Raw genomic sequence first — 17,111 nt, forward strand, 5'->3', positions numbered from 1 at the left:
GTCAAACCATGTGGCCATCTGGGCAGCTGGGGGGGCGCCGTGTTGATGCAGTCCATGCAAAAAAATCCACAACGTGCTGGTCTCTTCACGGTGCTCCAGAACGAGAGGGTGTATCGCTAGTCAGCGACCTGCTTGCTGACTCTAACATCCGAACCAAAGCTTCCTCCCATTGAAGAAAAAGCGCGATACAGCTCCGGGGTAAAATGACAAAGGCTTTATTTTCAAAGGCGCGTAATGCTCATAGTTCCTGAAACGCTCAGGCAGACGCGTTTCAAGCCTCCAATGGCTCTCTTCAGTGCCGGTTTCACGAACTCTGTGCTCTGTAAGGGGGTCCAACAAGATGCAGCTGTGAAATAGACCGCTCCCTCTGTGATGTCATCACTCCTCCTCCAATAGAAGGTGTGCTAGCCCCATGAGCTCGCACCTTGCTGAGCAGATGCATGCTGGTAAGTGTAGTTCACATGGAGTGTCTGTGTAGTAACAGCGTTTCTCCTAGCAACAAGTGATGCCCCAGCGAAGTTGGTTGTGTTCCACACGTCAGCTCAGATGCCCAGCGGTATGAGACAAAGTCTATTGCCAGCCCCTTATCAGGCGAAACGTTTCGCCTACTCTCTCCCCTTACCGCTTGTCAAACCATGTGGCCATCTGGGCAGCTGGGGGGGCGCCGTGTTGATGCAGTCCATGCAAAAAAATCCACAACGTGCTGGTCTCTTCACGGTGCTCCAGAACGAGAGGGTGTATCGCTAGTCAGCGACCTGCTTGCTGACTCTAACATCCGAACCAAAGCTTCCTCCCATTGAAGAAAAAGCGCGATACAGCTCCGGGGTAAAATGACAAAGGCTTTATTTTCAAAGGCGCGTAATGCTCATAGTTCCTGAAACGCTCAGGCAGACGCGTTTCAAGCCTCCAATGGCTCTCTTCAGTGCCGGTTTCACGAACTCTGTGCTCTGTAAGGGGGTCCAACAAGATGCAGCTGTGAAATAGACCGCTCCCTCTGTGATGTCATCACTCCTCCTCCAATAGAAGGTGTGCTAGCCCCATGAGCTCGCACCTTGCTGAGCAGATGCATGCTGGTAAGTGTAGTTCACATGGAGTGTCTGTGTAGTAACAGCGTTTCTCCTAGCAACAAGTGATGCCCCAACGAAGTTGGTTGTGTTCCACACGTCAGCTCAGATGCCCAGCGGTATGAGACAAAGTCTATTGCCAGCCCCTTATCAGGCGAAACGTTTCGCCTACTCTCTCCTTATATATATATATATATACATATGCTGGGTACACAAAGCGGAATAAAGAACGCTCTCAGACACACCAGATTGAAGAAAAGGCAGAAGATTTATTCCTTCATAAATCACGACCCGTTTCGGCCGTCAGGCGGCCATGGTCACATAAGTGAAAGCATATACTTGAGTGCATTTTATACAAATATAGTAAACATAGAGATAGGACTACATTTCAGAATGTATTGATTTTGCAAAAAGAGTGCCAGCCATATTGGAATGCAAAATCTTGCAGCAGAGAGTGCATGCGTGCAAGAGAGAAAGTGACATAACAGGACATTTCGGAAATGAATGCTGTAAATACATAATGAGAGCACGTAAATGGCCATGCATGATATGGGGTTGGCCACAGGGCCTATCTTTGGGCAGGAGTGCAGGCAGGGAAACAGAAGTCTTCTCCCACCCCACAGGAGATGTTTCACACTTTCCACCGAGTGGGAGCAGACTTGATGCGGGCAGGGAAACTACTGTGTACCATGGATATGAGCTCCCCGGGACATAGTATGTGAGCTGGCTCTGGAGGATGGGGTCTCCGGCCTAAAGAGGCACCGAGAGGGCAGCCACGCAGGCCACCCCTCCTTTTGAAGTTTATTTTGGACCCGGAGGATGGGGTCCCCGGGCCCTTAAAGTCTCGGAGAGGAGGGCCGTGTAGTCCCCCTCAATAAAATATTGACCGCTGGGATGGGGTCCCCGGGGCCTCTTAACCTGTTCAATGCCCATGACGAGCTGGTCTCGTCATGGGCCGCGGTTGCGATGTGCCCATGACGAGACCAGCTCGTCATAAACCCCGCCCGCTAATGCAACGGCCGGCACAGGGCGGGGAAAGGGGCGGGCACTGAAGGGGTTAAAGGCTTGGGGGGGGCCATGTGCCTCCTGTACCTAAATTATATATGCATCACCGCCGGGCCCCGACCTAGAGAGTCAGTGAATCCCAACCCTGCCCCCTATGTCTTTTTTCACATTTTGTTAGGCCTTGAGACTGAGTCCAGAGTCCTAATGTGATGGCCACCACAGGGCTGGGTAGTGGTAAATGGTGGTGAGGGTAATTTAAAAAAATGGAGAGATTGGGTGCCCCCCATCAAAAAGAAAAAACATGTAAAATACACATATATATATATATATATATATATATATACCCATTGGCAGTTGCCATTAGGTACTTCTAGTTCGAAATGCTTTTCCATAGACAAGGCATTTTTTTTTGTTTTGCTAATAACCTTTGTGGTTTTTGATTTATCTTTGAAAAGTTTCCAAAAAAGAGCAAATTCAGGTCCTTCCTGGAAAGTTTTGGGGTGATACGTCAAGAGGAGGATCGAGAAAAAAAAGGGGGTCATAAAAGCAAGATTCCCATGCATTTTTCCTAAACTTCTCTCAGAAGCTTAAATGCAAAAACTGCCTAACAGCATTACACCAAACTTGGCAGGAAGCTAGATCTTGGTTCGCAAATTGCACTTTTTGTGATTTTGGTGCAAATCAACTCCGCAGTTTTTGAGAAATTAATGTTTAAAATAGTTGCATATCTGGGCATTTAGATCTGAAGGACTCCAGAGAGAGTCTCTCAGGAGCACTAATTTATAAATAGAGCATTAGTGCATTCTGATTGACCCAAGGAGCTTTTTCTGCCCTTCGGCCAGCTCGTTCTCATGAGAGTCAGACTCAGGCGAGAGTGAGTATTCTGATTGGCTGCCAGCACCATGAGAAAAATGTTGTTGGAAGCCATTGCAGAAATTGGGGTATAAGGGATCAGGGTAGGTATACTCTGACCCCCTAGGCACCGGGGGGGGGGGGGGTACCAGAGGGACCGTCTGGGGCCAAAATGAAAAACAAAATCAGCAACTTTTGCCACGATTCCACAGCGATGAAGTCCTCTTGTGTCCTGAGGACCTCAAGACACAAGTGGACTTCATCCTCTGAGCAGCAGTGCACCAGAAGCCGCATTTGCAGCATGGTGTAAAAAGGGGCGTGGCCTCAGAACACCTCCCTGCAACACAGCTCTGTGGCGCTTACTGGATGTACCTGGTGGGCCACTTGGCCACCAGGGACCTTCAGGATTCAAGGGGACTTAATAGGGATGTTATAGTTAGAAATTAGCATTTAAAAAAACATTGAAATTCACTGAAAAAACCATAGGTTTCAGGTATGTTATAGTTAGAAATTAGCATTTAAATACAACTTAGAAATTCACTGAAAAAACCATAGGTTTCAGGGACGTTATAGTTAGCTGGACATTTCACTCTTACAAAACCATCGAAATTCCACCGTTATAGTTAGTTCAGCTAGCTATAAATCGCGCACCCGCAATGCACTCCTCATGACGTCACAGATTACATCATTCACGACATGGTCAGTGACATCACTGATGACATCTCAAATGACATCACTGATGACATCATCCACGTGAAAATCTGATGCACCTCACAGTCTATTATAAACTTTGATACACCCACTGTAAAATACAGACTACCATTTTCTAAATCATTGACACACCAGTACCAGTTACTATATATGCACTCACTGATTCCTAGGTCTACACACACATCCACTCATTCACCCATAGAATCACTCATACATGCAGTCACTCATCAATACAAGACTATCATATGCACTCATACACCTATACAGACACTCACACAGCGCCACTCATCCATGGAGTTACTCACATACCTAGTCAGTCATGCAAAGAATCAATCACACTCCCATTTTCTCACCTATACAATTATACACACAACCTCACTTATTCATGCAGATACTAATGCATACTTACTCTCTTATATAATCACTGATACAAGTACACACTCATCCATACAGCCAGTCTCACAATCCCTGACTCTCATGTATAGTCATTTATTTTTTTGATAATCAATTTTATTGTATTTAAAGAAAACAAGAAATTCATTGGCCACAAATCAGACACATTGTACACGCACATTGCAGTCCATAAGAATGACAGAGATCTATAAAAACAGTCCTACGGTAGGTAGACCACCAGCTTATCTATGACCACATACAAGAGAGACATAACAACCTCAGGCCTGCAGTAAATTAAACCATTTGCCCCAGATTCTACAGACGAGTTCAGGGCAACCCCTAGCTTCGAAAAGGGGCTCCTCTTGGGTACCGCACCAGTCCACCCCCCTTCTCCATCTCTGAACTGTGGGGGGGTTTAGCCTGGGACCATAGTGCCGCGATGTCGCGTTTCGCCACCGCCAACGCCGTTCCCAAGAAACGTTTATCAGCCTGGGATCCATCAAGGCTGTCGAACACCCCCAGGAGCATGCACAGCAGGTTGTGAGGTACCTCCCACCCAAGGGCCTGCGTGAGCTCGAGCTCCACGCCCGCTCAGAATGGCGCAAGGGCCGGACATTGCCATACCATGTGATAAAAATCAGCCGGGGCCTGTAGGCAGCGCTTGCAGGATGGGGAGGGCCGCAAGCGAGCTCTGTACAAGCGCGCGGGGGTGAGGTATGCCGCACGAAGATAAAAGAGCTGGACTAGCCGCAGCTTGGAGGAGGTCGTCAGCGTTTTGGGGGCCATAAGGGCGTCCCTCCAATCCGCCTCCTCCAGGGGACCCAGCCACCCCTCCCAGCGAGCGCGAAGGAGGTCGAGGGCCGCGGGGCCATTGTTTACTAGGGAGCGGTAAATCCGCCACACCCCCCCTCTACCCAGGTTCCCCATCATCACTTGGGCCTCTAGAGGGCTGAATTCAAGGAAGGATGTGGGGGAGGGGATATGGACCTGAGTTGTAAATACTTGTAGAATTGGGAGGAGTGGAGGGAATGGCGGTTCTGTAGGTCTGCAAATGATCTGATATGGTCCCCCACCCAAACGTCTCCCAGGAGCGAAATCCCTAGGAGGTCCCACCTGCGAAAGTCTTGGAGAGAGGAGACCTCCACCATCCACGTCCCATTCCATGTATAGTCATTTATATACTTCAACTTTCACATACACTGCCTTTTACATATGTAGTTACTTGGACATGTACCACTGAGACATCCATTCACTCACCAACACACCTATACACACACTCACCCACCCATACAGCTGTTTCCACATGCACTGTTGAACCCATACACCCAGTGAATCAACCACTCACACATCTATGCACAGTCACACACCTCCCACCCACCCACACACACACTCAGGCTCCCATACAAATACTCAGACAACCAATCAATAACCCATATAGACACTCATGTAGCTACTGACCAACCCATGCAGCAGCTTACACAACAACAGACAGGCCTTCACACAGTTTAGTCACTAACCCATGCCTTCAGTAAGACACATTCAATCACTCACTTATACAGTCAGTCACGCACCTACTAAATCCTCCATCCAGACATTTATACAGCCACTCATTCTTCAATACACCTTGGAATATATATAAAACATTTTTAAACTTTACAGAAACACACAGTCACTGGATGATGTCATCAGTGATATCAGTGATGTCATTTGAGATGTCATCAGTGATGTCACTGACCATGTCATGAATGATGTAATATGTGACCTCATGAGGAGTGCATTGCGGGTGCCTGAATTATAGTTAGCTGAACTAACTATAATGGTGGAATTTCTATGGTTTTGTAAGAGTGGATATATATATATGGGAAATGCCGTCCCTTGGAGACGATTGTTTTTTAAAAAAGGGAGGGGAGTGTTTGGCCCCATCCCTGATTCTACTTAGGCTCCGGGGACTCCATCCATGGGACCCGAATGTAAGAAAAAGGGAGCGGGCCCACTCAGCTCCCTCCTTGACCCTTTTTATTGGACCTGGCACCAGGATAAATGGTACCTGGGGCCAATAAATTCTCCTGAAGGGGTTCTGCACGTCCCCTCCCATTAATACATCAATGTTTTGGCCTCAGATGTTGGGGTCCCTGGTGCACAAAGGCCAACCCTACCCTACAAACGCCAAAGGCAATGCACGGTTGGCACCCTGCTGAGGGTTTGAAGACCGGGCCTGGCGGCAGGCCAAGCCTAGTGGCCAACTCCCTGCTGCGCACAGCCAAAGGCCCCACTGCATATGGCCAAAGGCCTTGTGTAGTGCGAGGTTGGCTGCCTGTGGTGGGTTTGCCGCAGCACCTGGCTGCAGGCCAGGCCTTACGGCCACCCTTCGGCTGCACACGCCCAAAAGCCGTGCACGACAGGCATTGGCTTTACATATGGTAATAAAATATTATTTTATGTTTAAAAAAAAAGTAGAAATTCTCTGGAAAAATCAAAGGTTAAAGTAACGTTATAGTTAGGTGTGATAAAAAGATATGTTTTTGTAGAAATAAAAACCTAATAATTTCACAGAAAAACTCAAAGGTTAAAGTGACATGATAGTTAGGTGAATATGTCAGGGACAACATTACTATTTTGAACTCAATACAATTACAGTAATTCACCTGTTATAGTTAGGAAAGCTACCTATTGCCCCCGCCATGCACTGCTTTTAACCTCACATATTACATCACACATGACATGTTCTATGACATCTTGATGACATCACAGATGACAACATCCAAGCTTATTTTGTACACATTACTCTAGGACCTAGTATGGCATTAAAGGCCTGAAAGTAAGTACAAAATAGCTCTGAATGATATGAAGCATTAATTTTACTGTTTGGGGGGGGGGGGGTTGAAACCCAACTCAAGCAGCAGCCACAATTCCTGTCAGGTGAAGCACAAGCAAACCCGAAATTAAACTGTGCTTAACTCTCTGGTAGCTTGGCACAGAAGCAGTCAGGCTCAACTTAGCGGCAAGGTGGAAAATATTTATGCAGCGCTTCAAACATTATAAAGTGAAAACACAACACAAGAAAAAGACCATATCATTTTAGAAAAATAGAGTAAAATGTTATACATTATTGGACACCAAAACAACACAAATCCAATCAGTAGAACCGTAGATATGCAATTTTAAATATTTAGGTAGAAATAGTGCTAAAAAAGTACAAAGCGCCAACAGAGTTTATCTGTTGCACCGGACAGGAAGAAAATCACAAGTTCAGGCTGACCACGATAGAGCAAAGGCCAGATGCAGGAGCCAAGTTAGGCCCGCTGAACAAAGTACCTTAATATCTGGGTGCAAAGCGTTGCAAAGTCATGCGTCGACGGTTCCGAGGAGCTACAGGGTTGCTATGCGAGGTCCTGCATTGAGGATACATTATGCAGCAGTGGATCTGAGGACCTTTGTGGCTGCAATTTGAGGGCCTCCGTCGAGGATATGTTGTGCAGCAGCGGCTTCTGAGGAGCTTGCGAGGTCCTGTGAGGTGATGTGTTGTGCTGTCTCAGTTCTGCTGCCACTACAGTTGGGCAGGTAGAGCACCTTCAGGCCCACTTGCAAGGGTCTTGGACTGAGGTGGCACCACTTGGTGGGCAGAACTCACAGCAGGCAGAGTCCAGGGTCCAGGGTCGGTGAGCCTTTTCTGTCCCTGAGGCTCTGACCAGGAGGCCAGCCAGCCAGTCTTCGGAGTCACTCTGGTGGTGGTGAGTTCAATATGCAGGTCCAGTCCTTCTCACTCAGGCAGCAAGGCGGCAGAGCACCACAGCAGTCCTTCTTCTGAGTCTTTCAAAGGGTCAGATGTGTACTCATTTTTTCCCACCTACGCACCTCCTTATGCAACTCACAGTAACCAGGTCCCACTATGTATCACAGCAATAAACACCCAGTACCACTCACTGCAATATCTAGCATTACACCAGAAAAATACTATGCCTATTTTCTATCTGTAAATGCTGTGACATTAAATAGCAATGTTGTGTGCATGGCTGTGTGATTGATTGAATGTGAGAGTGAACCAAGGAATAGATAAGTGTGTGCATGTATGAAAAAGGACTCATTCTGGCTTTCCACCTATTCCCAGTCTGCAATATCACACGTACAAAAATAGTATCTATAACATGTGTATTTGTAAAGCGCACGTTCACCCAAGGGGATCTCGGCACTGAACAGTTGTTTATTGTTACCCAACAAAATGGTACTCATTTTATTGACCTCAGAAGGATGAATGGCCGAGTGGACCAGCCTGGATGTGAACCTGTAACCATGAGGTCGAACACAGGCCCTACAGTCGACGCATAAGCCCACTAAGCCACCAGACCCAACTATAAAGAAACAATTTCGTTTAGCATGCCTAGACTTATTGGTTTTGTCAATGCTTGGTTACATTTGCTGTAAATTTACTGAAGAATCAATTGTTATCCAACCAGCTAGTGTAAGAAAATCATTTAAAGGAGAAGTGTCTGCCATTATTAGCTTTTCATTCAGTTCGTTGCTGTTGTTTAGTTAGGTCTGGCTGCAGACTGTTTTAAGTGTTTACCAGAGCTCAGGATATCATCTACACCAAAATATACACAGAGGGAATTTGCGTCGTTTGCTCTGCCCCATTGGTTTATTTTAAGTTAGCCACTCAGAAGTCACTGCTTGAAGAAAATGTAATTCACACTTTGGATCAGGCCATAGAAGTACTTCCGCCTCCTTGTTACATATTGGCTATTAGGTGCGTGAATCCTCCTCCCTAAACAGGGCATCTCCTTGCAGTGAAGAGAAGCATCAATTGACCACAATGGAGGCTCAAAGATGCTTCAACACTCCTGCTGATTTTGCTCCAAGTGTGATGTGGCACATTAATACGATTTTGCACCTAAATGGGACATCTCCTGAACATGATTCTACAATGGTGCTTTGTTTGCAACAAGGGTGTTATGTGCCTGGAGATGATTATGCACCAAATGTGATCTGTGCTTCTAAACATATTCTTCACTCATTAAGATGTGGCAGAAAGTGTAATTGTGCATCTCAACATGAGTTCAACAAGTGTAACAATGTACATTTCTTCCACCTAATATGACATTTGATTACGGCATGTTCTCTCTGTGCTGAGTGATTTCACACCTAAATTAAATGTGACACCACACACCTGCTGACTTTATACCAAGGGTGTTTGTGCACCTAAATAGGATCTTCTTTGCTCCTAAATGTGCTTTTTGTCCACACTCCTTTTGATGTAACAACATGGGGGATTTTCCATAGCGATATGATTTTCCACCAAAATGTGTTTTTCAAATTAAATATTTTTCCACCCCTAAGTGTTTCTACATTTGTGCTGCTGATCTGATATTGCCCAGGGGTACATTTGCTCATAAATGCATTACCACAGTACAAGAAAATTGATTTTGCATCCAAAGCGAATTCACATCTAAATGTGATTTCTGTTCCTAAAGGTCAGCAAAACTCCTGGGGATGTTACCCAAATTGTGATTGTGCACCGTAGTGTGATTTTGCCACTAAATGTGATTGTTGTTCCTTAAAGTTTTTCACACTCCTTTTGAAAGGCATAGGTTATATATGTAGAGACTACATTATGTGTAGGGGAGAGGAGGGGAGGTGCTTCCATCACGGTTATAGCAGCAAATCTGTGGAATAAACTCCCAGATTACCTCAGACAGATACCTGAAGAAGCAAAATTTAAAAGGGAATTGAAGACATTTTTATTTAGATGTTAGCAAGGAGCAATGGCTTCTATCCCAGTCTATCTCTCCTTTGGGCATACCGAATAGCGCCAGGCCACTCTTTGTGAGTAGCTGTGCGCTTTCGAAATGTGTAATTCAATTTAATTCAATTCAATAAAAGCATAATATGATCCTAAATCACCATACTATGGGTCTGGTGATGCCATAGTCACCAGAACCACCAAATTATTTTTTATATATATATATATATATATATATATATATATATATATCAGTTGCGGCCGGCATGCCAGGAATCAAGCAGCCTCCCTCCCCTAGCCCAATCACAATGCTGCGTTGTAATTGGTCGGCCGACCAGCCAGGCGCCTATGGGGAGGCCATTTACTCCATGTAGGCTGCATGCAGCCTACATGGAGAAAGGGCAGAGTGTGCATGACAGGTTTGGTCGGCCCCAGAGAGCCGACCAAACAGTCAGCGTCCTCAGCAGTGGGCAAGCCACTCCTCCCCTGCCCAAGAGCAGACTCGCCCAGTCACCCACCCGCCCCCAACCAAACCTTTCTGCTTTCTTGCAGTGCGAGAAGCAGAAACATAAAATGGTAGTTATTATGATTTTATGTTTCTGAAAGATTTCATAGAACATGTTAGGTAATTAGCAGTGAATGGTGAGGGTGCAAGTTATACATACTTTAGGGCACAATATATAGTTACTTGAGTCATGTCCTGCACCCAACCCCCCATGGGCACCAAACCCCCCTTTGACTGTGTGCAACATGGGGTTGCGCACTGAGACTTGGCTGCACCCAACCCCTGCAGGTGCCCAACCCTTGCTTGCAAGGCATTCAGCAGTGTGTGCCATGCGCCCAACCCCCCTGCTGTGCATGGCTGGCTATGTCATTTAGCAATGAATGGAAATGGTGTCATTTTAAGTAAGGCAGAGCTACTGGCTTTGTCAAAGGCTGGGCCTATTGACTTCATCATCACATCAACATATAAAAAGCAGACTATTGGCTTTGTCAAAAAGTCAACAATAACTATAATCAAATGTATTTTTATAATTTCACACATTGCGATATTTAATAATAGTGATTGTCTCAAGTTATTTTTCATAAAGTTTTTTTTATAAAAAAAACATTAAACATGTCTTTAAGTCTTTTTTTTATCTTTCAGGCCACAATGTGCCTCCATGAAACCAACCACAAAAGGGCCCTGCACTCTAGCCGATGAGTATACAGTGCTCTAAAAAATATGATAAGCTCTCCTGGGATCATGGATTCAGACCCAGGGAACTTACTATTTTTTAATGTTGCTGTATGGCTGCTGCGCTTCCTGCAGCCCCCTAGAATATTAAACATTTGTTTGGTGGCGCCTCTGCCTCTTCTAGGTGCATGACCTAGGAAGAAACAAATTAATTTTCAAAAGCCTTAGGGCATTATGGACACGCCTTGTCAGAGCAATCAAAAATAAATGAGCAGCTCATGTCGCTCATTTATTATTCTTATTTTTGGCTTTTTAGAAAAGAATTGTGGGTGCCCCTGTACCCACCTGGGGCACCCACACTTGTTTTTTTTATTTTTAAAAGTTGAGGACCGAGGGGAAAACACCAATGCCCCCAAGACCCCAGCCGGATCCTGAGCCAGCACCAATTGTGGTGCTGGCAGGTGCCAGCTCAGTCACTTTGCTCCCACCCAGTCGGGACCAGCATTTCTATCTGCTCCCGCACAGGCGAGAGGTAAGTTGTGTTCCCTACCTGGGAGAGTGTGGGCAGGGAAAGCCTGCATTATTCCGAGCAGGGAACTGCAGTGTCCCTGGGGATGGTACTCCCCAGGGACAGTTTCCAAGCTGGGCCCTGGGAGATGGCGTTCCTGGGGCCAGTGAACAACTGGGGGAGACACGCCCCACTCCCCACAATGACATTTTCATCCCCAGGTATGTGGACCCCAGCACCTCTGAGAGGCAAGAAAATGGGGAAGCATGACCCCCCCTTAATTAAGTATAACGGCCCTGGGGATTAGGTCCAAGCGGTCTCATTAAGGCTCAGGGAGGAGGGCAGTGCGCCCACTCCCAATTTGAATGAAATCGGCCCCAGGGAATGGGGGGCTCTGGAGCCTAATTAAAGTTTGGGGATGGGGTCTGCGTGCCCCCCATCCCTTTTAGTGATATGCGGCCCCAGGGGCATGAAAAGGCACAGGGAGGGGTCTCACCCCAGGGATTCAGATTAAAAAGGGCATGAGCCTGCATTTCTTTTAACAGAGCCACAGATCTATGGATCCTCAATGGATCTGTGGTGCCGATAAAAAAAATTTAAGCAAATAGGCATTTATCCCCGGCGGAGGGGGTGCCCTCTGGAACCCCCCAAGAGGCCTATGGGGGGGTCAACGTATGCTCACCCTGCCCTCTATATGTTTTTTAATGACATTTTTAGGAGAGGGGACTGAGTCTCTCAAGTCCTAAAATGGCTGCTGGCACATCTTTGTTGATGTGGTGATCACATGATAACTTTTGATCTGTTGGATCTACGGATCCTCTGCAACGTGAAATATACACACATTTTGAACCCTGATTTCTCAAAATCTACTGGAGGGTTTTACACCAAACATAAAAAGCATGTCTTCAGTACCAAGATCTAGCTTTCTGCCAAAATAGATGTACTTCTGTTCACTTGTTTGAATGTATCTGTGTCTAATTGTCCCACAGAAAATTGCATGGAGAAAACATGTTTTGGAAAACCCCTGTTTTCTTGGCGCCCGCTTGATGGATCACCCAGAATCTTTCCAGGAAAAGGCTGAGGTGGATGAGACTTTTTAAAAAAAAGTTTTGTAATGATTCATCAAACGGAGCCAAAGCTATAAGTAAACAAAAAAATCTATTTCCTATGGAAACGTGGCCCTAACTATAACTGCCCAGTGACGACCGCCACTGGGTAATATAAGAATATATTACACAAGTTTATTTGGGTGCCGTGAGCATGAAAACAATATTTTCAGAGAAAAGGTTATTCAAAACAGAAAGAAAAATACTTGACTATACCCTTTAATTGTCTGTACTAAAGAGATAACTACTTTATTATCTAGTTAGAATACAGGGTTTTAGATAAAGCAGGTCTGCTTCTTAAAGACACTATAGATGTCAGAGCTCGGCTCATTGGGCAAAGCTAACAATGAGAGCTGCTTGCAATTAGATTGCTAAGCTTTTATGAATAGGCTGTTGATTAAGGAAGAGGAAGTAATTATTCTCAGTAAATAGCTAGCAGGGGCTGGAGCTTAGAGTGGACCCTGAATGCAAATAGACTCAGTCTTTTATGATTGACTGTTGAATACACTCTAAACAGAGGTTAGGCTCACAGACTGTTGAAGCTATTGCCAGCACAGAGCTATCAATGGAACTTAGTTAAATTAAGGTTGCTATGGTTTGGTTAGCTATCTCAAGCAGGCTGCTAATTTAATAATGGACTCTGGCTAAGCTCAGATCTGTTTGAAAAGTTTCCTCCTGTTCGGTTTTGGCATGGCAAGTTTCAAGGATGTCAAAAAGTGACTTTTCCCATTTTAATTACCAGAGGAATATTTGGTCTCTGACACAGAAAAACACTGATAGGCACTACAACAAACTTGGCATGAAAGTAGAACTTTACTCTAGGAAGTGTCTTTGCTTGGTAAATCTGCTTAGTACTTTAAAAATTTAGAGTTTCAAAAACGTTACCTAGAAAGGGTTAAAAGGAAAGCGTATCTGGAATAAAAGTCCATGAACTAGATTCACAAAAAAATTGAGACCTGACTGGATGAGGGAGCATCTGCAGACCTAAATTAAAAAAAATATATATATCTAATTTGACAAGGAAGATTTTATTCCTAGTGTCAATTTCCGACCGGCAGACCCAATGCCCTCTACTTCAATGGTCGCAATGTGGACAAAAGCACAGCGCCTGCCAATAAGAGACCTGGGCCCATGACCGGAGTGGGAACAGCAACCAGCCCTAGCAGATTGCTGCTCGATCGGCCCTGGGAGCGGGGGATTGGCGTGGGGGAGTGTAGTGAGAAGCACCGCTCCTGCTCTGGTTACATGGGGCAAATATTGCAGCAAAACCGGCCAACAGTAACAAAACCAGCCACCACTGGGCACAAAACTAACCGCCACCCCTCCAACCCACTGGGAAAATGCCTGGTGCCTGCTACGGCCAGTGCGGCCCTGCTTGGGACCTTGTCCCAGAGTCCTGAAAAATAAAAATGAAGGAGTCATAGGGAGGGGTGGGGGGGGGGGGGGGGTTGGTACATCCCCGGGCCTCCCAGCTCAAATAGAGGGCTGTACAAGTGAACCCCTTAAGTTATTTTTTTTTAAGTCCATTTTTTCATGGACCCCATGGTAGGGTTCATGAGCCCATGGTTGGCTGCAAAGGTCTGGAAAACTGACTTGGAGAGTCATGAGCCCTGGCAAGTTCATGGGCCCTTGTCAGAGCACCGGCAGTGTTTGCAGACCCACTAATGGGGCCACAGACCCTAGGAAAGGCCCCACAAACAAAAACCGAAAAAAAGGAGGCCTCTCCCGTCTGAAGCAGGGCCGGACTGAGAAGCTTCCCTGGCAATACTATTGGACTGGCCTCCAATGGGGGCGGGCGGGCTAGGGAGGGGGAGGGTGCTTGAGTGAAGCACTGCTGCTGAACTAAGCCGCCCCCCCCAACAGCTGATTTTGTTAAAGGGGGCCAAAATTACAGCACTGCTGCAAAACCGGCACTCAGTAACAAAAACTGCCCCCACCACTCCAAACCGTCCCGCACGCTTCCAGCCCCCCAGGGAAATGGCGGATGCCCGCTGCGGCCAGTCTGGCCTTGCCCGAAGGCCGCGAGCGGCAGGAGCTGACAGCTCCCAAACTGGGTTGGGTAACGGCTCGGGCCAGATGCCAAGTTCTGCGGCAACCACTGTTGTCATCAAGAAATCATTGCAACATGTCATGTGTGTTATTGTGTACAGTCATGAGCCGTGTATGTTTGAGGAGTGAGTTATTGCTAGTTTACATAACGATAACTGGATCATTTAAATTGTTTTTACATTTTGTTTTATAATCATAAATGCACTGTAAGTGTGTTTTTTTAGTGAATATGTACATATGCTGTGCCAATGAAACGAGCCTGTTATTTCAAACACGCGTGCTAGTGAACACTGATTCACTCGTTTATCACTACCGTGCAAACATATAAACCCCAAGGTACAAGTACAGTAGAGCCCAGATGACCTCAGGACACACTGCTTGACTCTTTGCAGATTCTGTACTAGAATCACTGCACAGAAGACAACAGGGGCATACTCACAAGGCCACGTGACTCTGCTCTGATCTCACTGCACACATTGAACCCCTCGTTCTCTGGTTAGATGTAAATACCTTTGTTTCTAACTGCTGAGGAATGACATGGCATGAACCATACATGCAGCAGCGCAGAATGCTGAGGTGGGGCAAGGGCACAGTGACCCACCCGAGGCGTTGTCTCAGGTGCTCAGTGTCCCACGCCCCCACTCAACAGTGACAATAATTAGTATATCACTCTCTGGACATCTGAAAACTGTATATTAGATGAGAATTACTGTAATCTTAAATTGTACTCAAATAGTTCCCGAATGGTGCATTGGACTACTGCTTGCCAACCCCCCCACCCCCACCCGTGTATCCCCAAATGCAAAACATTTCTGTTTTTTACAGCAGAATCTGGCTGCTTTAAAAACTGTTTTCCATTTGAAAAAGACAAGGCTGGGGGTCTGCTGCACCTTGCAGGCCTCCGTACATACATTTGCAGCCACTGACAGGGAGGGGCGCAAAGTGTAAGCTCCTTAAGTAGTATTCATCAGGCAGGTCCTTTTGAGAGCTTCTGCAAATGGACATTTTGTGACGTGATCTATTAGTTCATATGTTGCATTGCCAAGTGACTGACAATGCGTTTATAAAAGATAGTGCAGAATTCGCACCTACCATTTGCGACCTGCCTGCACTTAAACGAGGCCCCCCGCTTTGTATGATCGCCTGCACCCCTCCATAAACACTTTGCAACAAGCTTAGCTGTCACTTCTGGCTGCACTTCTGACCTAATCCCACTGCCTTCTACTGACACAACTCCAGATGCGTGAGAAACTCTACCTCGATTCTGCATCGATCAAGGGCGGAGATACACTGAATGAAAAGCTGCAACTGCAGGTCTGTTTCAGGAACAACAATAAAGCCTGTAAGGCTGTGATTTCAGAGTGTAAGGAGTCTTCCCAGCCTCTCTTTCTGAAGGATTACGTGGACCTTAGATCACCATTTGCCATGTGTCTCTGTTTCCATAAAGTTTCTCACATTCCTTAAGATTGCCTTTGCCCAGTGCATCAACGTGGTTGTTTTTGCCTTCCCACCTATATTTATTCACCCAGGTTATGGGCAAAGCTTAAAATATAGATTTTAAGTGAATGCAGGAAAAATAACCATTGGCATAGCTAATAGTTATGACCTTGGCAAGCATGCAATTTCTATTTTAAAATTAAAATTAGAAGTTTAAAAGTTAAAAAAAAAATAATAAAAAAATAAAAAGATGAGAGAAGAGGTTGACCCACTAATCATAGCACTGTTTTAAGGCAGATGTGCACGTGCATGGTCAGGCAAAATGCCATCACTCACATTGGAAGAGAGACAATAGTTGAAGTGCACTGGCCCACGGCCACTTGCTACATGCAAGGTCGGAAGAAGCAAAAAGTGAATGACAATTTAACAGACCTATAGATGAAGTGGGTTGTCCCAAAGTTCCTCTAAATAGGTATAGGTACATATGTGTTTTATTTATGACTTTTGTTGAATTTGGAGTTGGTCAAATAGTTAAAGCTGTCTCTAGGCCAGACATCATTAGGAATACAGGATAGAGATAGCTTAAGCTGTCTCTAGGTTCAACCTCAAAGAAGAGCAGGCAATACGACTGCCTATCATTGTCTCTTTCTGTCGTCCAACGAAGGGCAGGGGCAAATATTCACCCTCTGCTTGTAGAACCAGTAATTGTTGCATTTGTTATGTTTTTCAGAGTTTCGGCTTGGGTTCGGTCGCCCAGGTTGTTCTTGGAAGAAAAGAATTTGGGCAATATTTAAGTATTAATCTGTCCTTTGGATTTGGTGTGACGATGGGCATCCTCGTGGCCGGTGGCGTTTCGGGTGAGTACGGCTGCCGGTGTATGTGCTGCCATTGCTTTTGGCTGCATTTTTGTTGGTCCACTGATTCCGGGATCTGGAAATTACACAGATGAGCATGCGCTGGGTCAGGCGAGACCTAAAAAGGAAGACCATACTTTGGGGTTCTCTTCAATAATAAGAATCGATTTCTACCCAAATTAACCCTTTTTGCAACATTAATCTATGCTTTAATCAAT

At 45.7% G+C, this 17,111-nt stretch overlaps 1 protein-coding gene across 1 annotated transcript in view; it reads left to right on the forward strand.

The window, feature by feature from the left end:
• LOC146863876 (aquaporin-7-like) overlaps window positions 1-17,111 on the forward strand; it is a 134,946-nt gene that overhangs the window by 92,713 nt on the left and 25,122 nt on the right. Inside the window, exon 3 of the mRNA XM_085628906.1 lies at window positions 16,770-16,896. Within this exon, the coding sequence (XP_085485032.1) occupies window positions 16,770-16,896 (127 nt within the window). The remainder of the gene's footprint in view (window positions 1-16,769; window positions 16,897-17,111) is intronic.

This window comes from Triturus cristatus, chromosome 2_1 (genome assembly GCF_964204655.1).
Source record: "Triturus cristatus chromosome 2_1, aTriCri1.1, whole genome shotgun sequence".
Lineage (NCBI taxonomy): Eukaryota > Metazoa > Chordata > Amphibia > Caudata > Salamandridae > Triturus > Triturus cristatus.